The sequence below is a fragment of the Pogoniulus pusillus genome, chromosome 39 (genome assembly GCF_015220805.1).
Source record: "Pogoniulus pusillus isolate bPogPus1 chromosome 39, bPogPus1.pri, whole genome shotgun sequence".
Lineage (NCBI taxonomy): Eukaryota > Metazoa > Chordata > Aves > Piciformes > Lybiidae > Pogoniulus > Pogoniulus pusillus.
In genome coordinates this window covers 7,915,936-7,941,845 of record NC_087302.1, presented here as the reverse complement: position 1 = coordinate 7,941,845, position 25,910 = coordinate 7,915,936, and the positions used below count along the sequence as shown (strand labels likewise).

General features: G+C 61.5%; 1 protein-coding gene across 2 annotated transcripts; it reads left to right on the top strand.

Annotated features, from left to right (window-relative positions):
- The first annotated feature begins 2,234 nt into the window (after positions 1–2,234).
- On the top strand, positions 2,235–23,984 carry SLC6A17 (solute carrier family 6 member 17). Of its 2 annotated transcripts, none has more exons than XM_064173480.1 (12): positions 2,235–2,332; positions 11,798–12,226; positions 13,183–13,340; positions 14,012–14,138; positions 15,282–15,463; positions 16,736–16,846; positions 17,723–17,964; positions 18,721–18,913; positions 19,852–20,044; positions 20,675–20,834; positions 22,054–22,216; positions 22,954–23,984. In XM_064173480.1, the coding sequence occupies exons 2-12, from the start codon at positions 11,941–11,943 to the stop codon at positions 23,320–23,322; spliced, it is 2,184 nt and encodes a 727-aa protein (XP_064029550.1). In that variant the 5' UTR covers positions 2,235–2,332; positions 11,798–11,940; the 3' UTR covers positions 23,323–23,984. The 2 variants fall into 2 exon arrangements, with proteins under 2 accessions (XP_064029550.1, XP_064029549.1); XM_064173479.1 differs by lacking the exon at positions 2,235–2,332 and adding an exon at positions 3,665–3,981.
- Positions 23,985–25,910: the final 1,926 nt, after the last annotated feature.

The following is a 25,910-nucleotide window of genomic DNA, read 5'->3' as shown; positions in this document are numbered from 1 at the left end:
GCAGCGGTAAACTCAGGCGGTTATTTATAGGCTGCTGCCGCTCCAGCCTGGATGCGAATGCGTCTGACTCCCGGCCTGGAATCAGCCCTTTCCCGGCTCTCCGGGGCACTGTTCCTCCAGGAGAGACATTACTCATGCTCTGCTTTGAGCCAGACTCTCCCTGCTGTTCAGGCTGGTGTTGGAAAAGTACAGACCTCTTTGGGGCTTCAGGAGCCTGAGTTTGTGGATTGGCCTCAGCAGTGAATAATAGAATGGCTTAGAATGACAGAACCAGGCAGGGCTGGAAGGGACCACAAGGATCAGCCAGTTCCAACCAACCTGCCATGGGCAGGGACACCCTGCCCTAGAGCAGGCTGCCCTCAGCCTCATCATTAGGCTGGAAGGGAGCTCAGAGGTCAGCAGCTCCAACCTCCTGCCATGCCCAGGGACACCTCTCAACTAGCCCAGGTTGCTCAAAGCCTCACCCAGCCTGGCCTTGAACACCCCCAGGCAGGAGGCAGCCACAGCCTCTCTGAGCAGCCTGTGCCAGGCTCTCACCACCCTCATGCTGAAGAACTTCTTCCTCAGCTCCACTCTCACCCTGCTCTGCCTCAGCTCCAAACCATTCTCCCTTGGCCTGGCTCAGAGTCCCTCAGCCAAAGTCTCTCTGCAGCCTTCCTGCAGGATCCCTTCAGGCACTGCCAGCAGCTCTGAGGTCTCCTGGAGTCTTCTCCATGCTGCACCCCCCCAGCTCCTCAGCCTGAGCTTACAACAGAACTGCTCCAGCCCTGGCATCATCTTTGTGGCCTCCTCTGGCCTCACTCCAACAGCACCTTTGAGATGCAGACAGGATCAGGTCCTAGAAGAGGTCACAGAGGCTGACCACGGCCCAGGTTTTGACCCACATCTCTCCTAGGGTGGTTAGCATCAGCCATGCAGTCAGCTTGTCCCTGCCCAAGGTCCATCAGCCCCCATGAGAGTATAGAATCCCAGACTGGTTTGGGTGGGAGGAGACCTTCAGAGCTGCTCCAGCCCAAGCCCTGCACTCAGCAGGGACATCTGCAGCCAGAGCAGGCTGCTCACAGCCCCACACAGCCTGGCCTGGGGTGGTGCCAGCCAGGGGGCAGCTCCCAGCTCTCTGGGCAGCCTGGGCCAGGCTCTCCCCACCCTCACTGCCAAACATTTCTCCCTTCTCTCCACTCTGCCTCTGCCTCTCTCAGTCCCAAACCATCTCCCCTTGGCCTGGCACCACAGGCCCTCCCCAAAACTCTGCCTCTAGATTTCCTGAAGCCCTCTTTAAGCATCAGAAGGTCTCCCTGGAACCTTCTCTTCTCCAGGCTGCACACCCCCAACTCTCCCAGCCTGGTCTCACAGCAGAGCCCTTCCAGCCCTGCCAGCCCTGCTGTGGTCTCCTCTGGCCCTGCTCCAGCAGGTCCCTGTCTGTGCTGAGGGCTCCAGAGCTGCTCTAGAGCTGCCTCAGCACTGCAGGAAGGGGTCTCAGCAGAGCAGAGCTGAGATGCTGCAGGGCAAGAGGAGGCTCTTCCCCTCCCAGAGCCATGTGGAGCTGCCTCAGCCCTGCCCGGGAGGGGAGAGGTGGAGGTTTAATGGAGTGTGGCCTCATTGCTCCCCAGGGGCCAGGAGGCAGAGTTATGAGTGTGGCTGTCAGGTGCTGGATCTTGGTGCAGGCTCTGGCTCAGCTCCCCAGGACCTGGAGGAATTGATCATTTTGTGCCTAATAGGCTGGAAAGGGAAACAGCTCCAAAGGCCAGGAATGTGCATGGGATCCAGGAACAGGAGCATGGTTTGGAGCTGCAGGTTTGAATCCTTTGGGATTTCTCTCTTCCAAACGTGTTTTGCCTCCTGTCAGGGTTTGTCACAGGCCCAGGAGCTGGGCACTGGTACCAGCATCCCCAGCACCATACTGGTGAGAGAGACTGACCCAGGCTACACTGGTGGGGTTTGGATGGGCTGAGTTTCAGGTTTCAGAGACCTTCATCATGTCCACCAGGAGCAGAACCAGCAGTGGACTCCTCTGCAAGCTCCTTGTCCCCACCAGTAAGCCAATCTGTCGGCCTCTGCCTTGCCCAATTAACCCAATTAGGAGTTTTCTGAGAGGGGAGGGTTGGGCTCTGCAGCTGCGCTGCGCTCTCTGTTCCCACCCCCTGGCTCCTGCATCAAAGCAGCCTGATGGCTGTGATAGGTTAAGCCTGAGGAGCTGGGTTTGGGGCTTCCTTGCCCTGAAGAGCTCTCGGGGCACAGGTTTTCTCCTGCCGAAGTCCCTGGTGCCACTGCATCTCGTTGGGATGTGGAGTGGGAAGCTTTTCCTTGCAGGACTTCACCATCAGCACCGAAGGTAAGTTGATGATTGCAGAGACTTCCTCCTCCAAAGTTGGTTTATGCCCCAAGCTCAGCTTTGCTCCAGGCTGGGCTCAGGTTTAGCATGAGAGGGGACTGCAGTGGCTGGGGATGTGGTGTCCTCTGAACCCAGGCTTGGGGCTGGAGGTTCTGAGTGCCAGCAGGCTTTGGGTCAGCACTCAGCGCTGGTGTGGCCAGAGGCTGAGCTTCAGATCTGCACCCGAGCTACAGGGAACAGAATTTGGGTTCTGGCTGCTCCTCCTGCCTCTTGCTGTCCCTGGGGGAAGGTGACTCCTCTGACAGATGAAATTACCCTTGCAGGAGAGGGCTGACCAAATCTCTCCCTTCTAGAGCTCTCTGGGTGTGGAGGGTCCTTACCTTCCTCCTGTGTTTATTGCATTTCTGGATGTGGCCAAAGATGCCCTTTTGGGGCTGGCAGTTGGCCAGGGCAGAGCCACAGCAGGGACCAGGAGGGTACCTCTGAGGCTGTCCTTTTTCATAGACTGGTCTGGGTGGGGAGAGACCTTCAGAGCTGCTCCAGTCCAAGCCCTGCACTCAGCAGGGACATCTGCAGCCAGAGCAGGCTGCTCACAGCCCCACACAGCCTGGCCTGGGGTGGTGCCAGCCAGGGGGCAGCTGCCAGCTCTCTGGGCAGCCTGGGCCAGGCTCTCCCCACCCTCAGTGCCAAACATTTCTCCCTTCTCTCCACTCTGCCTCTGCCTCTTTCAGTCCCAAACCACCACTCCTTGCCCTGTCACCACAGGCCCTGCTCAGAGTCTGTCCCCAGCTTTCCTACCACCCCCTTTGAGCACCGAAACACCCCCAAAAGGCCAGGCTGAACATCCCCACAACGCTCTCGTTCCGGGGTGGGTCACCAGGGAGGTTCTGCTGCTGGCACCTCGCTGCTGCCCCTGACGGGAGGTGCTGAGCGCAGAGATGCCCTCGGGAGTGGCGGGGCCCGGGGGGGTGTGCGCAGCTCGGGGGGGGTCGCATCTCGGGGGGCCTGGGGGTGCGCAGCTCGGGGTGGGGCGCAGCTCAGGGGCCTGGGGGTGTGCAGCTCGGGGGGGGGGGGGGCGCAGCTCGAGGTGGGGGCGCAGTTCGGGGTGGGGGGGGGGGTGCGCAGCTCGGGGGTATGCACAGCTCAGGGGCCCTGGGGGTGCGCAGCTCGGGGTTGGGGCGCAGCTCAGGGGCCCGGGGGGTGCGCAGCCCGGGGGGGCGCACTCGGCACCCCGGCTCTGACGTGCGGCTCCGCTGACTCAAGCCTGCGTCAGGGGCTCGTGGCCTTTATTATTTATTTAGCTGAGTGGATTTTTTTATTGCTTCTCCTCCTTTATTTTTTTTGGGGGGGGGGAAGTGGGGAGGGGAGGGGCGGGAGGCGAAGTTACCTCTCCCCACCCCTAAACCCCAGGCGAAGGCGAGCGGGGCCGTGCCGAGCCCTAGCGCGCAGCCACCGAGCGGAGCCGCCAACGGGGCGGGAGTGGCGGCGGTGGAGGGGGGGAAAGAAACGGATGGGAAGCGGCCACCAACACCCCCCCCCTCACACACACCTTCTCTCTCCGCTCGTCAAACACCGGCACCGCCGCAGCTGCTCCTCCGCCGGAGCCTCGGCGCCTCCCTCCGCGCTGCAACACCGAGAACCTCGGAGCGGTAACCGCCGAGCACCGCGGGGTGGCTACCGGGGAGGGGGGAAGGACCTGGGCAGCTTGGATGGGCGATTTGCGCTTTTCCTTCGGGATCGGCTCAGTTGCGGTCTGGATCCGGGAGGTTTCTCCTGGATCGGGTCAATTTCTCTCGGAATCTGGTGGATTCTTCCCAGGATCGAGTTCGATCTTCCCCGGGATCGGCTCCCGACGGGATCCTATCGGGTTTTGCCTACAATCAGGTCAATTCCTCTTAGGATGCTGTCAGGTTGTGTCCCCCCCCCGCCCTCCCCGGGATTTGATCCGTTCCTGACAGGATCTGGTCTGTTTCTCCTGGGATCGACTCGGGCTTTCCCAGGCTTTGGTCGGTTCCTGCCAGGACCTGGCCATTTCCCCCCCTCCCGAGACCGATTCGGTTCCACCCTCCCCGGAGCCTCCGCAGTGCCGGGGTGAGGGCAGCTCCCTTCGCTCCCCCGAGCCCTAGGAGGGTCTCTCTGGCTGCTGTGTTCCCACTCCCTCGCCTCCCACCCCCCCCCCCTTTATTTGGGAGGAGGACAAGATGCTGAGGGAGGGACACGAGCCTGGAGGCATCAGGCGTGGCCCTAAGGGTGGTGTCACCGACGGCTGGAAGGGGACATCAGCGACAGCTTCAGCCAGCCCGGAGAGGCTGGGGGTGGGCACTGAGGGGAGGATGGCACTGGCCACTGGGCTGAGCTTGGTGGGGGCCTCATCCCCTCGGAGCTGCTGCCCGAGGGTGGGCAGAAATGCAGCTGCCAGGGTGACCTTGACGATAACATTGGGAGCCGAGAAGGGGTTGGGCTGTGAGGGATGTTCTGCTCCTGGCCCCCCAGCTCCGGGGGGTGTTATTTTCCCTTCTTCTCCTGCTGCTCCCTGGGAGGTCAGTGACTGGTTTGGGGCAGAAGAATGGGGCTGAGGGTCCTGGCCTTGTGTATTTCTCAGGGCTGGGTGTGGAGAGTCCTTATCTTCCTCCTGTGTGTTCATTGCATCTCTGGATGTGGCCAAAGATGCCCCTCTGGGGCTGGCACCTCTGCCAGGGGCAGCTTTGCATCGCTTGGGGTACGTGGGGGAGCTTTGAGCAGCTCAGAAATCCGATCCCAGCTCTTTCTGAAGGACCCAGAAGGTGAAATCCTTCTGCCTCTTGGGCTCTGCCTCGTCTGAGGCACCTGAGGTCTGGATCCAGCAGGAGCTGATGCAACTATTTCAGGGCTCGCTAGGAAAAAACCCGAAACGCCTGCACGGCAGCAGAGCTATTCTGGGCAGGGCAGAGAGTTCCTGCCCAGTATCTCTCCAGAGGTGTCAGGACTAGGTCAAGGAACATGGCTGGTGCTGTGCTTCAGGAAGAGGGAAGCAAATGTGGGTCTGTGCTCTGGGAGAAAGCAGAGGTGGCTCTGCTGAGGTCGAGAGGAACGAAAGGGTTTGGTCTGCAGCGTGGAGCTACACCGAGTGGGGAATGTGGAGGCAGAGCAGAGCTGGAGTGGAGTCACGAGGGCCAGATGCTGACCCAGGCACATCTCTTCACCCCTGGAGCAGCAGCAGCAGCTCTGCTTTTACCCCATCCTGGCTCTCCCTTGGGCTGCTTTGTTGACAAACCTAGCAGCAGCTCCATGAATCTGAGCAGAGCTTGCAGGAGGACTGCAATGCTCTGTGCCCCTTGGCTGCCTTGTTTAGGGTACACCCAGTCTGGTCTGGGGCTCTGTGGCCCTTGGTTGCAGTGTTTAGGTTGCACTCAGACTGGTTTGGGGCTCTGTGCCCCTTGGCTGCAGTGTTTAGGGTACACCCAGACTGGTCTGGGGCTCTGTGCCCCTTGGCTGCCTTGTTTAGGGTACACTCAGACTGATTTGGGGCTCTGTGCCCCTTGGCTGCAGTGTTTAGGGTACACCCAGACTGATTTGGGGCTCTTCCACTTAACCTCCAGGCTGAGGAGCTCAGAGGGGCTCAGGAGGATGTAACTGGAGAAGGATCAGGAGGTGAATCCAGCAGAGCCCCGAAGGCATCAGCCGAGGGCTGGCTGTGATCTGGTGCCACACTACTGCCGCTGCTGTGTGCTTGCAGGATGCTAAATGAGAGATGAAAGGAGCCCAAATGTGGTGAATCAAGGAGCTGGTACACGTCGTGACGAGCCCCCGTGCCAAGGCTCCCCCTCCCCCCCGGGCTGTTGTGTCTGGCTCCTGACCCACCAGCAAAAAAAAGAACTCAGAATGCCCTTTCTGAAGGTTCCTTGGCACCTAGAGAGGGAAAAAACCCAACCCACCCTCGCTGTGAGATGCCAACCTGCCACGGGGAGGGGTAGGGAAACCTGAGCTTGGCCTCCAGGATCTGAAGTGGGCTACAAGAAAGCTGGGGAGGGACTTTTTGGGCTGTCAGGGAGTGCCAGGACTGGGGGGAATGGAGCAAAGCTGGAGGTGGGGAAAGTGAGGCTGGAGGTGAGGAGGAAGTTGTTGAGCAGGAGAGTGGTGAGAGGCTGGAATGGGTTGCCCAGGGAGGTGGTTGAGGCCCCATGGCTGGAGGTGTTTGAGGCCAGGCTGGCTGAGGCTGTGTGCAGCCTGCTCTAGGGTAGGGTGTCCCTGGGCATGGCAGGGGTTGGCACTGCCTGCTCCTTGTGGTCCCTTCCAACCCTGCCTGGTTCTGTGATTCTAGCTGGGAGGGGAGGTGAGGAACGTGGGGTGGAGCAGGGGGGGTGGTGGTGGCTGAGGCAGCTCCACCCCTCCGTGCCTGGAGGGGAGCTGAGGGCTTTATTTTTACCAGCTGGGCTCTTGTGCCGGCGAGAGCCGCTCGGGGAGGTGGCAAAGGCAGAAGCGGAGGCAGCTCTGATTCATCAGCAACGTGAACTGCTCCTGTGGCACGATGCTGGAGTGGGCCTGGGCTGCTTGCACGGCAGGGAGGTGGTGCTGAGCACCTCCAGCACCTCTGGCTGGGTCGTGCTGGGGTTGTGCTGCTGAGCTGCTCTGAACCCACATCGGGGTCGGGCGCTCGGCTCCCGGCAGAGCTTCTCACAGAGCCATGGAGTGGGTTTGGGTGGGAAGGGACCTTGAAGGTCCTCTCAATCCAAGCCCCCACCACAGGCAGGGACACCTTCCACTAGAGCAGGTTGCTCAAAGCCTCATCCAACCTGGCCAGGAGCACTTCTGAGGCTGGAGCCTCCACAGCTGCTCTGCTCCCTGCACCCTCCTGGGGGGAAAAAATCTTCCCAGTGTCCAACCTAAATCCAGCTTCTTCCAGGCTGGAGCCCTTGGCCCTTGTTCTGTCACTCCAGGTCTGCCCAAAGTCCCTCCCCAGCTCTTCTGGAGCCCCTTTAGGTCCTGGAGGCTGCTCTAAGGTCTTCCTGGAGCCTTCTCCAGGCTGCACAGCCCCAACTCTCTCAACCTGTCCTCACAGGAGAGATGCTCCAGCAGCTTCTTGCAGGTGCCCACGTCCTCAGGCATCCCTCTGCTCTCCCAGCTGCTCTGTGCTGACCCTCTCCAACGTCTCTGCCTCTCCACTCCTGGCTGCAAGGGTGGGAGGATGCTGGGATGCAGCTCAGCTGCTGTGACTGAGCCCAGCTTGTGTCCTCTCCACAGGGTGCTGAAAACCTGCTGCTAATTAACAGAGGAGAGAGGGAGCAGCCCTAATGGGCCCAGATGGCAGAAGCCTTCTCCGTGGAGCCAGAGAGGAGGAGCAAGCTGCAGCTTGCTTGAGTAGATTTAAGATGGAGGCATCTTGGCCTGGCCTGGGGTGGTGGAAGGGAGGTTTGGGTGGCAGAGACTGCAGGAGGGTCCTCAGGGCAGGGCTGGGGAGGATTCAGAGCTGTGATGCTTCTATGTTGGGCAGAAATCGCTCCCTGGGGCTTTGAGGTGAGGTTTGGATGCTGCTGGGAGGGTCCTGCCCTTGGTTTCTTGTGGGGTTTGAGGGTGGGATACTCCCAGGGGATCCCCTCTGTGTGGGTGATCCCTCTCCCATCCCCCAGGAGCTGCTGGCCCTGAGGTGCAGCACACAGGGGGCTGGAGCTGTTTTGCTCCTGGTCAGCTCTTGGAGCTGGGATGTGCATCCCAAGCTCCTTCCCTTCACTGCATAGAGGGATGCTGGGAGTGATGCCTGCTCCTCTCCTCCCCCTCTCCTTCCCAGGCTCTCCAGCTTCCTGGGTGACCTTGGATCCATTCCTTCCCTTCCCCTTCTCCATCTCCACATCTGAATCATCAGCCTGGCCCTGGCTGCAAGGTTTCCCTGTTTAGGAGGATGAGGAGATGCAATTTGATGCTCCAATCCTGATATCAAGGCAGAGAGTGGCCTTCCACCCCCTAAAATCCCTCTGAGCCTCTGGTCCCTTTGCTTTTCCTTCCTTTCTGGGCTCTGTGACCTTGATGGAGGGAGCTGGATGTGCCCTGGTGTGGGGCTGGAGGGAGCTGGATGTGCCCTGGTGTGGGGCTGGAGGGAGCTGGATGTGCCCTGCTGGAGCTGACTGCTCCCCCGGGACCATCTTTCCCCTTTCCTTTAGGAGCTGCCAGGGGCTTGCTGGGAAGCTGAGCACAGCTGGGGAGGGCCCAACAGAGTCCCCCACGGCTTGCACCTTAATTTTATTCACCCAGTCTCAACCTGCCTTTATTATCCCCTGCCTCAGTTTCCCCTTCGTAGACGCAGCTGAGTGTAGAATTTGGACACGGGAGAGGAGATATCCACCCCCCCCCCAGCTCCCCCTCCCCCACGCCTGTCCTTCAGCCCTGGGCCATGTCTGCTGCCGGTGGCTGCTGTCCCCAGAGGCTGCTGCAAACCCCCAGCAGCTGCTCCCCGGGCTGGGCTGAAAGCTTTGCTGACAACTTTCCAACCTCCTTTATCACTCCCCAGCCACCTTCCCGAGACAGCAAGGATGTGCCAGGGCAGGACGTGGGGCTTGGAGCTTTCCACCCCTCTGGATCAGTAGTGGTGCTGCTGGCAGGGCTGGGCAGGAGGTTGTTGGTGCCTTTGGCTCCCAGAGGTGGATTGTTTAGGTTGAAAAAGAGCTTTCAGGCCATGGAGTCCAAGCCTGCCCCCAGCAGTGCCAGGGCACCACCAGACCATGGCCCTCAGCACCACAGCTCCATGGCTTTCAAACCCCCTCCAGGGCTGGGGACTCTACCACCTCCCCAGGCAGCCTGGTCCAGGCCTGGGCAGCCTCAAGGGCAAGAAATTGTTGCTTGTGTCCAACCTAAACCTCCCCTGGGGCAGCCTGAGACTGAAACTTGAGTCAGGCCAAAGAGCAGCTTTTCCTGCAGCTGGGATTGATGGGAGCACCCTGGCAGGGACTGAACCCCCTGGGTGCAGCAGAGCAGCAGCTTGTCCACCTCTGCCCCTTCCCTGGGTGGGGTAAACCCAGCTTGTGCCACAGCAAACCACTGCCAGGTGGCTTTGAACAGCTCCTGAGCTGTCAGTGGCAAAGGACACAGCGGCCAAGGCCACCTCTGTGTCACTTCAGCTGGGGAAGGATGGGCAGGAGGTGGTCACTTGGTGCAGTCAGGAGCCTTGGGCTCAGCCAGAGAGGTTGGGACAGGGGCAGGGCTCAGGGATGGTGGTTGCACTGCAAGGGGTTAAATGTGGAGACCATGGAAGAGGGAATTCCATGCAAGGAGAAACCTTGGGATGAGGAGCAGGGGGGGAGACGAGGGGCAGGGGGAGAAGAGCAGGGGGCAGATGAGGAGCTGCATTCTGCACAGGGCCAGCTCAGTGATGCCTCCCCCTGGGTGTCCTCTCACCGCAGCATGGGCTGAGCTGGAAGGGATCATAAAGACCATCTGAAGGGCACCACATCTGCAGTGAGAAGCTTTGGGGCTGTGAGCAGAAGAGGGTCAGGAAGGTCACAGAATCCTAGGGTTGGATTGGAAGGGACCTTGAGGATCATCCAGCTCCAGGGACACCTCCCACTGGCCCAGGTTGTTCATGGCCCCATCCAGCCTGGGCTTCAGCACTTCCCATTGCAGGGTCTCAGCACCCTCACTGTACAGCAGTGAGGGCTGTTTGCTGCCCGCAGGTGACCCCCAGAAGCCCCAGCAGAAAGTGGTCCCTGCTGCTGGGCACAGCCCAGTGGTCCCTCTCCACCTGGGGTGGTTGGTGCCAAACCACCTCTGGTGCACAGCAGCAGGAGTGAAGGTGGGTAGGAGCTGGGGGAGCCCAAACTGCCTCCCGTGGAGAAAGGGCAAAAGAGGGCATGGGAGGAAAATCAAGGTCAGGAGGGCTCAGTAAACAGAGTCTCCATCTGTCAGTGACAAAGGCTTCCTGTCTCTGGCCTGGAAAGCTCCTGATCATCAGCTGACCACCCTCCTCCTCCTCCTCTTCCTCGACTCCACCACCTCCCTGGGCAGCCCATTCCAATGCCAATCACTCTCTCTGCCAACAACTTCCTCCTAACATCCAGCCTGAACCTGCCCTGGCACAGCTTGAAGTTGTGTCCCCTTCTTCTGTCCCTGGCTGCCTGGCAGCAGAGCCCAACCCCACCTGGCTGCAGCCTCCCTGCAGGCAGCTGCAGGCAGCAACGAGCTCTCCTCTTCTGCAGGTAGAGCAGGGGATGAGGTAGAGATCCAGAGAGAGAGATGTGCTTGGGTCTCTTCTGCCCCCCTGTGCTGGCTCCGCACCACCTTCTGTGGAGCTTGGGCATCTCCCAGGCGCTGTCCCAAGGGGCTGAGCTGTGCCAGGAGAGCAATTTGGGCACCTTCACCATGGGGCACTGAGCCCTGGGGGCTTGGCCAGGGGCTGTGAAGCCTTCCACACTTTATCCCTGACCCAAAGAGAGGCTCCAGGCCCCACCCCAGGCCGAGTGCTGCGGCAGGTCTGTGCCAGGCTGGCTCGGAAGGGGCCGAGGCAGTGCAGCAAACGTCTCAAGGGGATTGATCCAGTCAGGTCCAGCTGAATCTATACAAAACCTGATCCACGACGGATGTACATCCCAGCGACCTGCTGGCTGCTGGGGAGGCCTTTCCACCACCCTCTGTGCCCGTCCTGCCTGCGGAGGCTGCAGCCCCGGGCGGCCGCGTGCCGGTAATTGCCGCGCCGCAGCCGCCGGCGTTTGCCGTCAATGAGCCCTCGTTAGGAGATGAAACATTGCTGGGGCCAGCCCTTGGAAGAGGCACTGGAGCAGCTTCTCCCGAGGAGCTGGATCCAGGAAAGATGTGGAGCCCACAGGGTTGCTTGGCAACGGAGGCAGCCGACGGCCAAAAATAGCTTTTCAACTAGGAACCAGGTCTGGCGGAGGGAGAGCTCCCGGCAGGGGCAGAGAAAAGCATCCCCGGGGGGGCAGGTAAGGGTGAGATGTCCTTTGAAGCCCTCCTCTGGGTGCCCTCATACAAAGTCCTCCTCTGGCTGACAGCCTTTGATTGCCATCCTGTGGTTGCCCCCCTACAAAGCCATCCTCTGGTTGCCCTCCTCTGGCTGCCCTCCTACAAAGCCATCCTCTGGTTGCCCTCCTCTGGCTGCCCTCCTACAAAGCCATCCTCTGGCTGCCCTCCTCTGGCTGCCACTCTACAAAGCCATCCTCTGAGCTGTCCTCCTGCAGCAGTGCTCTGCTTCCTTCCTGCAGCACCCAACCCCAAACTCAACCCCAAGCTTAAACTTGCACCCAAACTCAACCTCAAGCCTAAACTCAACCCCAAGCTTAACTTCAAACTCAACCCCAAGCCTAATCTCAACCTCAACCCCAAACTTAAACCCAAACTCAACCCCAAGCCTAAACTCAACCCCAAAGTTCAACTCAAACCCAACCCCAAGCCTAAACTCAAGCTTAAACTGAAACCCAAGCTCAAACTCAAGCTCAACCCATGCCCAACCCCAGCCCCCTCCGACTCGATGCCCTCTCCCCGCAGGTAAGGCAGAGCCAACTCCGTGCCCCCTTCTGTGCCCAGCCGCTGCCGATGAAGAGGAGGTGAGGGCTGAGCTGTAGCTCGGGCAGCTGCCGTTCCCCGGGGGCTCTCCAGCGCTGCCTGCATCCCGCCCTGCGTCCGTCCCGATGCCGAAGAACAGCAAAGTGACGCAGCGGGAGCACAGCAGCGAGCATGTCACCGAGTCGGTGGCAGACCTGCTGGCACACGAGGAGCCCCTGGACTACAAACGCAGCGTCCTCAACGTGGCCGGCGAGCCCTGGGACAAGCAGAAGGATGGGGAGGAGGAGCTGGAGGCCGAGAGCCGCCCGGCCTGGAACAGCAAGCTGCAGTACATCCTGGCGCAGATCGGCTACTCCGTGGGGCTGGGCAACGTCTGGCGCTTCCCCTACCTCTGCCAGAAGAACGGAGGAGGTGAGAGAGGGGCAGGGGTGGGGGCGAGCCTCGGGGAAGGGGAGCCCTGCCGTGCTGTGGGTTGGGGTGAGGGTCCTGGGGGGGTGGGATGAGGGGTTTGGGGCTCTGAGGTGAGGGTTTGGAACCTGCCCTGGAGCAGCTTGAGGTCATTTCCTCTTGCCCCAGCTCTTGTTTCTAGGGAGCAGAGCCCAGCCCGCAGCTGGCTGCAGTCTCCTCTCGGGGAGAGAAGGAGCATCAGAGAATCAGGCAGGCTGGCAGAGAGCTCCAAGCTCAGACAGCCCAACCTATCCCCCAGCCCTGTCCAATCAACCAGAGCATGGCACTGAGTGCCCCATCCAGTGAGGTCCCCTCCCAGCCTCCCCTTCCCCAGGCTGAACCCCCCCAGCTCCCTCAGCTGCTCCTCCCCAGCCCTGCTCTCCAGACCCTTCCCCAACTTCATTTCCCTTCCCTGGACCTGCTGCAGCCTCTCAGTGTCCTTCCTGCAGGGTCTCACTGCCACTGAGGTGTGACTCCCAGCTGGGGATTTGCCCAGGACAGCCAGGCCTGGTGTGTGCCTCTGGCTGGCTGCAGGAGGGGCAGGTGGTGCTGAGCCTGGTGCTCAGCCCTCGGCAGGAGGTTGGAGCCATCCAGCAGCTGGGTGCTGCAGCCTGACTCACCGCAGCCTCCACGCTCCCTTGGTCACGCTTCAGGAGCTGCTGACTCCTCTCTGGCCTCCTCCATTAGGCAGAGATTTACTGGGGGCCTAAGCTGGAGCCGTTTCCACCCCTGCCAGAGGACCTGGCTCTGCCCCTGGTGGCACAGTGAATGCTGCTGCTCGTGGGGTGCCCATGGTGGCTGTGCCAGTGCAGGGTGGGGGGGTTGGTTGTGCTCAGACCCCAGGGAAGAGCTGGGGGAGCTGCTTGCCTGCCCCTGCCCACCCATCCCTGCCCACCCATCCTCCTTCTCTCCTCTTCCAGGTGCCTACCTAGTGCCATACCTGGTGCTGCTCATCATCATTGGGCTCCCTCTCTTCTTCCTGGAGCTGGCAGTGGGGCAGAGGATCCGCCGGGGCAGCATCGGGGTCTGGAACTACATCTGCCCCCGCCTGGGGGGCATTGGCTATGCCAGCTGCCTGGTGAGTGCTCCCCTGCCTGCTGCTGGGTGCCCACCTCGGAGTGGCTGCATTAGCAGGCTGTGAAGTGGGGAGGGTGAGCTGGAAGCCAACCTCGAGGAGCCTCATGTGGAGTTTGGGGAGGTCAAGGGGAGGTTTTCCAGCTCCCAGCTGGGAGGGAATCCTGGAATTGTTTGGGCTGGGAAAGTCTTCTGAGGTCATCCAGGCCAACACCAACCCAGCCCCACCATGGCCACCAAACCCTGTCCCCACCTGCCATGGCCAAACCTTTCCTGACCACCTCCCTGGGCAGCCTGTGCCAGTCCCTGGGCAGCCTGTGCCAGTCCCTGAGCACTCTCACAGCAAAGAAGTGTTTCCTCAGCTCCAACCTGGCACAGTTTCATGCCAGGTCCTCTCCTTCTAGCACCTGATACTAAGGAGGAGATCTCAACCCCCACCTGGCTCCAGCCTCCCTTCAGGGAGCTGCAGAGAGCAGTGAGGTCTCCTCTCAGCCTCCTCCAGGCTGAACCCCCCCAGCTCCCTCAGCTGCCCCTCCCCAGCCCTGCTCTCCAGACCCTTCCCTGGACCCCTTCTCCCAGCAGCTCTGCTGCCCTCCTGTCCCTGCCCCCTGGGAGGTGCTGGGCACAGTGTCACTGCCCTGTGATGTCTCAGCCTGTCCTCCTGCCTCCCCCCAGGTCTGCTTCTTCGTTGGTCTCTATTACAATGTCATCATTGGTTGGAGCATCTTCTACTTCTTCAAGTCCTTCCAGTACCCTCTGCCCTGGAGTGAGTGCCCCCTGGTGAAGAACGGCTCCGTGGCCGGTAAGGGATGGGCACTGGCGTGGGAGGAGCACTTGCCAGGGGAAGGGGGCACTGGGGACACCCAGCACCTGTAGCCACTGCAGCTGGGGCAGCTGGAGGCTGAGGTGGCTCCTGCAGCACTGAGTCCTCTCCAGTCCAGCTGCTTTGGTCAGATGGAGATCATAAAACGGGTTGGGGTTGGAAGGGACCTTAAAGCTGAGGCAGTTCTGACCCCCCCAGCCACGGCCAGGGACACCTCCTGCCAGGGCAGGCTGCCCAAGCACTCACCCAGCCTGGCCCTGGGCACCTCCAGGGTTTCCCTTGAGTTGGGCAAATGCTTCCCATGAATCCCCCTCTGGATCTGCCCTCTCTGATGGGATTTGATGTCACTTTGGGCATCCAGAGCTTGAGCCCCCCAGGCTGCCTCGATGCTTGGGGCCAGGATCTGACCCAGGAGGGTGAAAAAAGACAGAAAGAGCCAGGCAGGGCTCACCTGAGAGCTCCCCCAGAGCCCAGCTGAGGTGCTGATGGAGCTCACAGTGTCTGACAGCTTCTGAGCACCTCCCTGGGACACACTGGGAGCTGCTGCAGCAAATGCAGAGGTCTCTCCTGCTCAGCATCCAACTTTCCCCTGACAGCAGCCTCCTGGCCTGGCTCTTCTCCTGCTGGGGATGAACCTCAGGAACTCCTGCTCCTGTGCCCAGCCCTGCAGGGCTCTGCCATTAGAATCACAGAACCAGGCAGGGCTGGAAGGCACCACAAGGATCAGCCAGGTCCAACCTCCTGCCATGGGCAGGGACAGCTCACACTGCAGCAGGCTGCCCACAGCCTCAGCCAGCCTGGCCTGAAACACCTCCAGGGATGGGTCCTCAACCTCCTCCCTGGGCAACCTGTTCCAGGCTCTCACCACCCTCATGCTGAGGAACTTCTTCCTCACCCCCAGGCTGTGTCTCCCCATTTCCAGCTCTGTTCCATCCCCCCAAGTCCTGCCACTCCCTGACAGCCTCCAAAGTCCCTCCCCAGCTTTCTTGTAGCCCCCTTCAGATAACGAAAGGCTGCAACAAGTTCACCTGGGAGCCTTCTCCTCTGCAGACTGATCCTCTGTGAGGTGCTGGTGGCTCTCCCCCAGCCCCCTCACGGCCTCCTGCCTCTGCTTGGTTGCAGTTGTGGAGGCTGAGTGCCAGCGGAGCTCTGCCACCACCTACTTCTGGTACCGCGAGACCCTGGACATCTCCAGCTCCATCTCGGAGAGTGGGGGCCTCAACTGGAAGATGACTCTGTGCCTGCTGGTGGCCTGGAGCCTCGTTGGCTTGGCCATGATCAAGGGCATCCAGTCCTCAGGGAAGGTGAGGCTCAGGGCCACCTGGGCCTGGCTGGGGTCTGACCTCCAGGCAGAATCACAGTGGCAGGGGCTGGGAGGGAGCTCAGAGGGTCACAGGATGTCAGGGGCTGGGAGGGAGCTCAGAGGGTCACAGGATGTCAGGGGATGGGAGGGAGCTCAGAGGGTCACAGGATGTCAGGGGATGGGAGGGAGCTCCAAAGCTCATCCAGTCCAGCCCCTGGCAGAGCAGGATCAGCTGGAGCAGGTCACAGAACTCATCCAGGCAGGGTTTGAACATCTCCAGAGGGAGACTCCACAGCCCCCCGGGCAGCCTGTGCCAGGCTGTGGTACCCTCACAGGGGAAAAATCTTCCTCATGTTTCCATGAAGCTTCCTCTGCCTCAGCTTCCACCACTGCCCCTTGCCTGGCACTGGGCATCACCCAGCAGAGCCTGGCTCCAGCCCCCTGGCACTCACCTGCACATCTTTAGAGCCACTGAGGAGGTCACCTCTCAGACTCCTCTCTCCCCGGCAGCACAGCCCCAGCTCCCTTAGGCTCTCCTCCTAAGAGCTGCTCCATTCTTCTCTCCTCCAAGAGAGAAGCTCCACTGAAGCCTCCAGCCAGGACCAGGCTCTTCTGCCCTGCCCTGGGGCTATTGGAGACTACCTGGAGGGACACTGCAGAGGCTGCTGCTGGGCTCTGCTCACAGGGAGCTGCAGGCAGCACAAGGGGGAATGGCCTCAGGCTGAGGAGGTTCAGATTGGACACCAGGAGAGATGGTCAGGGACTGGGGTGAGCTGCCCAGGGGGTGCTGGAGCCCCCCAGCCTGGCTGTGTTCCAGGGTGGTTGGGATGTGGTGCTTTGGGGTAGGGTTTAGGGTGAATGCTGCAGAGCAGGGCTCTGGGCTGGGCTTGGTGCAGCTGGGGGTCCTGCAGCTGGGGGTCCTGCAGCTGGGGGTCCTGCAGCTGGGGGTCCTGCAGCTGGAGGTCCTGCAGCAAGGGATCTGCAGCTGGGGGTCCTGCAGCTGGGGGCCCTGCAGCTGGGGGTCCTGCAGCAAGGGATCTGCAGCTGGGGGTCCTGCAGCTGGGGGTCCTGCAGGAAGGGATCTGCAGCTGGGGGTCCTGCAGCTGGAGGTCCTGCAGCAAGGGATCTGCAGCTCAGCCCTGCACTGCCTGGGGGAGTAAACCTCGATTTGGGTGGGGGTAACCTTCCCTTCTGCCCCTCTGCTGAGCTATCCTGGGTTTGGCTGAGGAGGTGGCAGTGGAGCTCACGCTGCTGTCGTGCCCCTGCCGTGCAGGTGATGTACTTCAGCTCTCTCTTCCCCTACGTGGTGCTGGTTTGCTTCCTGGTGCGGGGGCTGCTGCTGCGCGGGGCGGTGGATGGCATCATGCACATGTTCACACCCAAGGTGAGACCCCCCCTGCCCAGCAGCCTCCAGGCAGCTCCTCCCCCCTGGCTGCCCACACTCTCTTTTCTGTTCTCCTCAGCCCCTCCTCCCCCCCAAAAACCCCAGAGCACCAACCCCAAACTCCCTCAGAGACCCTGATGTGGCATCAGCTCAGGGTATGGCCAAAGCCACCACTCTGGCACTGCTCTGTGCCCTTTTGGTGCCCAGACACTGGGGTGGGGGTGCCCCAAGCCATGCATGGAAAGACTCCACTGGAGGATGCTGGCTGGCAGCAAAAGCTCTGCGGGTGGGATGCCTCCATTAATTAGGCAGCTAATGGATTAATTAGGCAGAGATGTAGATGGATCAGCTCAGCCAGCGAGGCTGTTAGGAGAGATTAATTATGAGCTCTTGATGAATGATGCTCGGAGGCCTCCAGCCTGGAGCTCTGGCTGGAAGGAGAGGGAGGATGTGGTCGTGGGGCCTGGGAGGTTAAACAAAGCCACCAGGCAAGAGGCTTGAGCTGGAGAGCTCCACAGGCTCCTGAGGCAGGAGGTGGCTGGAGGAAGATGGAGATCCACATCCTTGGGTGGGGGGAAAGGGATGCAGCTCCCCAGGGCAGCTGGGTGGTCTGCTGGGAGCCAGCAGGGCTTTGCACCAGCACATTGGGCACCCAGCTTGGGCTCTGAGGGCAGCTGGAGAACCCAGAGACATGCTTGGGTCAAAACCTCACCTGCCTCAGTTTCCCCTCAGTGGGAAAGAGGTGAAAAAAGGGCCTGGAGCTGCTGGTGGTAGCTCAGAGCATGCCCAGGGCTGCCCCCCAGGCTCCTGGCTGCTCTGGGCTGAGCTGTGAGGCCACCAAAGCAAACTTCCTTCTCCCTCTGTCTCCCCTCCAAGCTGGACAAGATGCTGGAGCCCCAGGTGTGGCGGGAGGCAGCCACTCAGGTGTTCTTTGCCCTGGGGCTGGGCTTTGGAGGGGTCATTGCCTTCTCCAGCTACAACAAGCAGGACAACAACTGCCACTTCGATGCCACCCTCGTCTCCTTCATCAACTTCTTCACCTCTGTCTTGGCCACCCTGGTGGTGTTTGCTGTGCTGGGCTTCAAGGCCAACATCATGAACGAGAAATGTGTGGTGGAGTAAGAGGATTGCTCTGGTCGAGGGGGGAAGGGGTTGGAGGCTGCTGGTTGTGGTGGCTCTGGTGGCAGGAGAGGGAAAGGTCTGGTGGCAGGAGAGGGGAGGTCTGGTGGCAGGAGAGGGGAGGTCTGGTGGCAGGAGAGGGGAGGTCTGGTGGCAGGAGAGGGGAGGTCTGGTGGCAGGAGAGGGAAAGGTCTGGTGGCAGGAGAGGGGAAGGTTTGGTGGCAGGAGAGGGGAGGTCTGGTGGCAGGAGAGGGGAAGGTTTGGTGGCAGGAGAGGGGAGGTCTGGTGGCAGGAGAGGGGAGGTCTGGTGGCAGGAGAGGGGAAGGTTTGGTGGCAGGAGAGGGGAGGTCTGGTGGCAGGAGAGGGAAAGGTCTGGTGGCAGGAGAGGGGAAGGTTTGGTGGCAGGAGAGGGGAGGTCTGGTGGCAGGAGAGGGGAGGTCTGGTGGCCCCCAGAAGCAGCTGGAGCCTTTAGACCTCAAGCTTCCTGCACAAACGTCCTGACCTTGCTGTGTGGGGTCTCAGGGCAGTAGACAAGCCTGAGGAGGACACACAGGGAGCCCCAGTCCCCGGTGGCTCCCCAGCTGTGTCCTCTGTCACGGGCCCTGCTGCAGCGTTTGCTTGCACCTTGGCCAGGGGCGCTCTGGTTGGTGCCCTGAGCCAGGGGAGGCTCATCCTGCCTGGGGCACAGAGCTCCCACGGCCCTGCCCTGGGGAGGAAGGAGCCTCCCGGGGTGCTGAGGCTCTCCTCTGCCTCAGGAACGCTGAGAAGATCCTGGGCTACCTGAACAGCAATGTGCTGAGCCACGACCTGATCCCACCCCACGTCAACTTCTCCCACCTGACGGCCAAGGACTACGGCGAGATGTACAGGGTGATCATGACGGTCACCGAGGGGCACTTCAAGGAGCTGGGCTTGGACGCCTGCCTGCTGGAGGATGAGCTCAACAAGGTACCAGCCCGGGAGCAGCAGCAGCTCCTGCCCCTCTTCCCGGCAGCTGCTGCTCTGCTTCTGCCGCTCCTGGCGCCTGGAGCTGGAAAAGCTCTTTGCAGAGACCCCTCCAGGGGTGCAGCTGCCCTGTCCCTGTGGTCTTCCCCTGCAGGCTGTGGTCCTGTGTGGGCTGGGGGTGAGGTCTCAGCCTGGCAGGCCCAGCAGGGTCATCAGCACTGCCAGGCTGGGGCACCAGCTGGGGTTTGCTCTCCAGCACAGGATGTCAGGGCTTGGAAAGGACCCAAAGAGCTCATCCAGCCCAAGCCCCCTGCCAGAGCAGGAGCATCCAACCCAGCTCAGGGCACACAGCAACACATCCAGACAGGCCTGGGAAGGCTCCACACAAGGAGACTCCACAACCTCTCTGGGCAGCCTGTGCCAGGCTCTGGGACCCTTCCAGCCAAGAATTCCCCTTTGTGCTGAGCTGGAGCCTCCTGTGCTGCAGCTTCCATCCACTGCTGCTTGTCCTATCCCAGGGAGCAGTGAGCAGAGCCTGTCCCCCCCTGCTGCCCCCAGCCCTCAGACAGTTATAGACATTGATTCAATCCCCTCCCAGTCTTCTCAGCCCCAGGGCCCTCAGCCTCTCCTCAGGCAGTGCTGCTGTCCCCTCCTCATCCTCACAGCCCTCCCTGGGGCTGTCTCCAGCAGATCCCTGTCCCTCTTCAGCTGGGTAGCCTCAAACTGCAGGCAGTGCTCAAGATGAGGTCTCCCTGGGGCAGGGTAGAGGCAGAGGAGAACCTCCCTGGATCTGCTGGACACTGCCTAATGCCCCCCAGGGCCCCACTGGCCCTCTTGGCCACAAGGCTCAGAAGGGAGCCATGGGAGAGACCTGGGGGGCTGCAGGCTGCGTCCTTGACGTGTTCCTTCTCACCTTCTTGTCCTCTCTCCCCCCTGCACAGTCGGTGCAAGGCACTGGCTTGGCCTTCATCGCCTTCACAGAGGCCATGACTCACTTCCCAGCCTCCCCCTTCTGGTCTGTGATGTTCTTCCTGATGCTGATCAACCTGGGGCTGGGCAGCATGATCGGGACCATGTCAGGCATCACCACGCCCATCATCGACACCTTCAAGGTGCGGAAGGAAGTGTTCACAGGTGAGGGCTCTCCTCCTGCGTCCTCCGGGGGAGGGGGGAAGGGTCCCCACTGCCCGCAGCAGGGTGGGCGTCTGGGTCCTGCCAGCGCAGGGAATGGAGCTGCTGGTGGAGGCTTTGGTCCCCCCGGGGGGGCTCTGCTGACCACATCTCACTGCAGCACATTGAGGGGCTGGAGCCAGGTCCAGAGGAGAGCAACAAAGCTGGGGAAGGGTCTGGAGAACAGGGCTGGGGAGGAGCAGCTTTGGGGGGGGGTCAGCCTGGAGAAGAGGAGGCTGAGAGGAGACCTCACTGCTCTCTGCAGCGACCTGAGGCTGGAGCCAGCTGGGGTTGGGCTCTGCTCTCAATGAATAAGGGACAGGATGAGAGGAAATGGCCTCAGGCTGCCCCAGGGCAGGTCCAGGTTGGCCATGAGGAACAATCTCTTCCTTGTGAGGCTTGCCCAGGCCAGTGCTGGAGTCCTCACCCTTGGAGCTGTTTCCAGCCCAGGGGGCTGTGGCTTTGAGGGCCGTGGGTTGGCAGTGCCCTGGCGGGGCTGGGCTCAGGCTTGGGCTCCATCATCTCAGAGACACCTTCTGAGCTGGACACCTCGTTCTCCTTCCTCCCTTCCCCCTGCCTGTTGGCTGCCCACAGTTGGCTGCTGCATCTTTGCCTTCCTGGTGGGGCTGATCTTCGTGCAGCGCTCGGGGAACTACTTTGTCACCATGTTTGATGACTACTCTGCCACGCTGCCGCTCACCGTCGTGGTCATCCTGGAGAACGTGGCCGTGGCCTGGATCTATGGCACCAAGAAGTAAGGCTGCTGTGCCCCAAACCCTCCTCCAGCCTCTGCCCTGCAGGAGCTCTCCCCCCAGCAGGTCCTGTGGTCACCTCTGATGGAGCCAATGCCTGGCAGAGGCAGGATGCTCTCCCCCCTCCCAGGCAAGAGAACCATAGAACCAGGCAGGGGTGGAAGGGAGCTCAAAGCTCAGCCAGTTCCAACCCAGTTCCATAGGCAGGGACACCTCACACTAGAGCAGGTCACCCAGGGTCTCATCCAACATGGCCTTGAACACCTCCAGGGAGGTCATCTTGTCCAACCCCCTGCACCCAGCAGGGACATCTTGGAGCCACTCAGTGCCTGGGGCTGGAAGGGAGCTCTGGAGGTCATCACAGCCCCTGCACCCAGCAGGGACATCTCCAACTAGAGCCATAGAATCAGTCAGGGCTGGAAGGGACCACAGGGCTCAGCCAGCTCCAACCCCCTGCCATGGCAGGGACACCTCACACTAGAGCAGGCTGCCCACAGCCTCTGCCAGCCTGGCCTTGAACACCTCCAGGCATGAGGCTTCCACCACCTCCCTGGGCAGCCCCTGCCAGGCTCTCACCACCCTCAGGCTGAACAACTTCTTCCTCACCTCCAGGCTGACTGTGCCCATTTCCAGCTCTGTTCCATTCCCCCCCAGTCCTATCACTTCCTGACAGCCCCAGAAGTCCCTCCCCAGCTTTCTTGCAGCCTCCTTCAGATACTGCAAGGCCACAACAAGACTCATAGAGAGGCTTGGGTGGGAAGGGACCTCAGAGGTCATCCAGGTCCACGTTCCCTGGCACTGGGCAGAGACAGCTCCCACTGGATCAGGGTGCTCAGGGCCTCATCCAGCCTGGCTTTCCTGCCCTGCCCTGGGTGGAACCCAGCCCCAGGGGCAAGTCCTTCAGCTGGGTCCTCCTCACTGGTTGTAGTCCTCTGCTTATCCTTCTGGCTGAGCTTTCCAGGTCCTTCTGGAAGAGGATCGTGCCCCCCCCAGCATCTGTCGTTGGTGGCTTGGCCAGGGCAAGGGTGGCCAAGAGTCAAACAGCCTTTTCCTGAAGGATATTCCCAACCACTCCTGTACTCCTGAGGGACACACAGGTGGATCAGCCACACTCTTCTTCAGGCCTTGCCTCGAGTGTTGACCCAGAAGGGGGACCCCTGGGAGGGATTTCCTCACTGGGGGGGTGGGGAGCAGCATGGCCTCAGCTCTTCTCCTCGGCAGGTTCATGCAGGAGCTGACAGAGATGCTGGGGTTCAGGCCCTACCAGTTCTACTACTACACCTGGAAGTATGTGTCCCCCATCTGCATGGCCGTGCTGATGACTGCCAGCATCATCCAGCTGGGGGTCAGCCCCCCGGGCTACAGCGCCTGGATCCGGGAGGAGGTGAGCCCCACGGGCAGCCAGCCCCACGGCCCCCCCACTGCCACCCCTGCAGCCAGCCCCACGGCCCCCCCCACTGCCACCCCTGCAGCCAGCCCCATGGCCCCCCCACTGCCACCCCTGCAGCCAGCCCCACTGCCCCCCCCCAGCCAGCCCCACTGCCCCCCCTGCAGTCACCCCTGCAGCCAGCCCCACGCCCCCCCCCATGCCACCCCTGCAGCCAGCCCCACTGCCACCCCTGCAGTCACCCCCACTGCCACCCCCACTGCCAGCCCCACGGGCAGCTCATGGCCTCGTGCTGAGCAGCTTCCTAACCTCCAGGCTGACTCTGCCCATTTCCAGCTCTGCTCCATCCCCCCCACTCCTGTCACTCCCTGACAGCCTCAGAAGCCCCTCCCCAGCTTGTAGCCCCTTTCAGATCCTGGCAGGCCACCAGAAGGTCACCTGGGAGCCTTCTCCTCTCCAGCCTGCACAGCCCCAACTGCCTCAGTCTGTCCTCACAGCAGGGCAGCTCCAGCCCTCTGCTCACCCTGCTGGCCCTGCTCTGGGCACCTTCCAGCACCTCCATGTCCCTCTCATCCCAGGGGCTCCAAACTGGATGCAGTACTCCAGGTGGGGTCTCCCCAGGGCAGAGCCTGGCAGGAGGCAGCAGGAGCTGCCTGGCGCTCAGGAGAGGCTGCCCCTGGTGTGCACCACCTCTGCTCCAGCAGCCCCTGGACTCCAACCTCTGTCTCTTCCAGGCTGCAGAGAAGTTCCTTTTCTACCCGACCTGGGCCATGGCTATCCTCATCTCCCTGATCCTGCTGGCATCCCTGCCCCTGCCCCTGGTCTTCATCCTCCGGCAGTTCCACCTGGTGTCAGACGGCTCCAACGCCCTCTCCGTCACCTACAAGAAGGGCAGGATGATGAAGGACATCTCCAACCTGGAAGACAACGACGAGACCCGCTTCATCCTGAGCAAAGTGCCCAGCGAGACCCCATCCCCCATGCCCACGCACCGCTCCTACCTGGGGCCGGGCAGCAACTCCCCGCTGGAGCTGAGCAGTGCCCCCAACGGACGCTACGGCAGCGGCTACCTGCTGGCCAGCACCCCCGAGTCCGAACTGTGAGGGTCGCCTGCCCGCCCACCCCCACCAGCAGAGGAGGTCACTGGGGAGTGGACCCTGCTTGTCCAGGCAACAGGAAAATGGCTTCGTGAGGAAGATGAAGATGAAGACCCCCTCCCCTCCCCCCCCGTCAAACCCTAACCCATCCGCAAGGTGACATCGGGAGGAAGGGACCGCAGGAGGGGCAGGACTCCTCCACCCGCCCTTGGCCAAAAGGCAGGACCCCTCCTCACAGCCCCCCCTCGGGCTCATCAGCGGGGGGCAGGGAGAACCAGAGGCACTCAGTGTCTTTCCCTGGGGCTGCTTCATGTGCAGCTCCAGCCTGAATCTCTTTCTGGAAGCAGCTGATGGTTGGATGAAGGACCTGGAGCCAGGTGGGAAGCCAAACCATGCTTCCTGCTGCCGCCCTCCCTGTCTGCTGGGGCAGCCATGGCCTTAATCCAGCCAGCACAATCAACCATCCCTCTTCAGAGCACAAGGAGGTGCTGCTGTTGTCACCATCCTCCTCCTCCTCCTCCTCCTCGTTGTTGTTGTTGTTGTTGTATCTCCTGTAGGGTTTGTTTCCAGCTGTGGACACCCCCAGATAACCTTCAGGTTGCCACCAGGGTTGGCAGCAGGCAGCAGAGAGAGGTTGGCTGAGATGTTGTGAGAGGTGGTTGGGTCCTTGGGGGGGGTTGTTTGGTTGGGGGGGGCAGCAGCTGTGGGTTGCTCTGAGGCAGGGCTGTGGGGTGAGGTGGGCAGTGTGCTCCGTGGGCAGTGTGCTCCGTGGGCAGTGTGCTCCGTGGGCAGGTGCTGGTGAAGTGGGCAGTGTGCTCTGTGGGCAGTGTGCTCTGTGGGCAGGAGCTGGGTGAGGTGGGCAGTGTGCTCTGTGGGCAGTGTGCTCTGTGGGCAGTGTGCTCTGTGGGCAGGAGCTGGGTGAGGTGGGCAGTGTGCTCCATGGGCAGTGTGCTCTGTGGGCAGGAGCTGGGTGAGGTGGGCAGTGTGCTCTGTGGGCAGTGTGCTCTGTGGGCAGGTGCTGGGTGAGGTGGGCAGTGTGCTCCGTGGGCAGTGTGCTCCGTGGGCAGTGTTCTCCATGGGCAGTGTGCTCTGTGGGCAGGAGCTGGGTGAGGTGGGCAGTGTGCTCTGTGGGCAGGTGCTGGGTGAGGTGGGCAGTGTGCTCCGTGGGCAGTGTGCTCCATGGGCAGTGTGCTCTGTGGGCAGTGTGCTCTGTGGGCAGGAGCTGGGTGAGGTGGGCAGTGTGCTCTGTGGGCAGGTGCTGGTGGGGTGGGCAGTGTGCTCTGTGGGCAGTGTGCTCTGTGGGCAGTGTGCTCTGTGGGCAGTGTGCTCTGTGGGCAGGTGCTGGGTGGCAGGAGGACCTCTGAAGTGAGGGTGGTTTGGCAGTGTGAGGGTGGAAGGGTCTGGGGCCCGTGGTGGGGGTCAGGAGTGCTCCCCTGGGGTTACTCCTGGCACATGGGATGCTCTGCTGAAGGAAAGTCACTGCCACGGTGATCATCTCCTCCTGCCACTCCTTTGGATGTCCCAGAGGGACAAACAGGGAAGCTGTGGAGCCTCCAGCCCTAGCACAGCCCTGGTTCAGCTCTCAGGAGCCCACCTCTGACTTCCCTCCCTTGCAGGCAGCAGCTGGGGTGAGCTGGGCTGTGGCCATCACTGGCTGTGTCCTCACTTCCAGGGAGACTTCATCACCTCCCAGAGCACCTCCACGAGGCCTCACCAGCCTCTGGGTAGAGATGTCCAGCACCTGGGCACAGCAAGTGTCTGCTGAGCAGCAGTCCTAGGGGTCAGAGCCAGGTCCCAGTGGCTCCACTGGCTCTCTGTCCAGGCTGCTGAGCCCCTGCCAGAGCCCAGAGGCACTGTTAGCTGGGGCCCAGACTGAGGGACCTGGTGGTGGCTCTCCCTAGGGAAAGGTTGGCATCTCCAGCTCCATGTCTCTCCCTACCTGTGAGCAAGCTTTTCATCAAGGGCACCACTCTGAAGTGCCATCTTCATCCCTTCCCCACCAGGGACACAGGACCAGCAGCCTCCCTGCACCATCTCTGCCTCCCAGCATCTTGCTGTGAGCTCCAAGAGCCAAAGGGAGCTCTCACCCTCGGTTCTGCTGGGCATAAATCAGGCCTGATGGTACTGCAAGCCAGTCTGAAGGGCAAGACTGTGGCTGCTTGTCCACAGCTCCTTCTCTCCTTCACTTTCTTGTTGCCCAGAGAGGTGGGAGAAGGAGCAAAGTGGCTGGCAGCACTGCAGCTCAGGTTGTTTGGAGCCCTGAGCAGCCTGCTCTGGCTGCAGATGTCCCTGCTGAGTGCATGGGGCTGGACTGGAGGAGCTCTGAAGGTCTCTTCCCACCAAAACCAGTCTGGGAGTCCTGTCCATGGGCAAGGTTTTCCTCCCCCCAGCAGTGGGCAGGTTGTTGCCCCCTCCCTGGAGGTGCTCAAGGCCAGGCTGGATGAGACCTTGAGCAATCTGGGCTAGCAGGAGGTGTCTCTGCCCCTGAGAGGGGTTTGAAACTGGCTGAGCTTTAAGGTTCCTTCCAGCCCAAACCATTCTGTGATCATGGGCAAGATGCTCCCTCCCATCTCCTACTTCTTCCTCCACCCAAC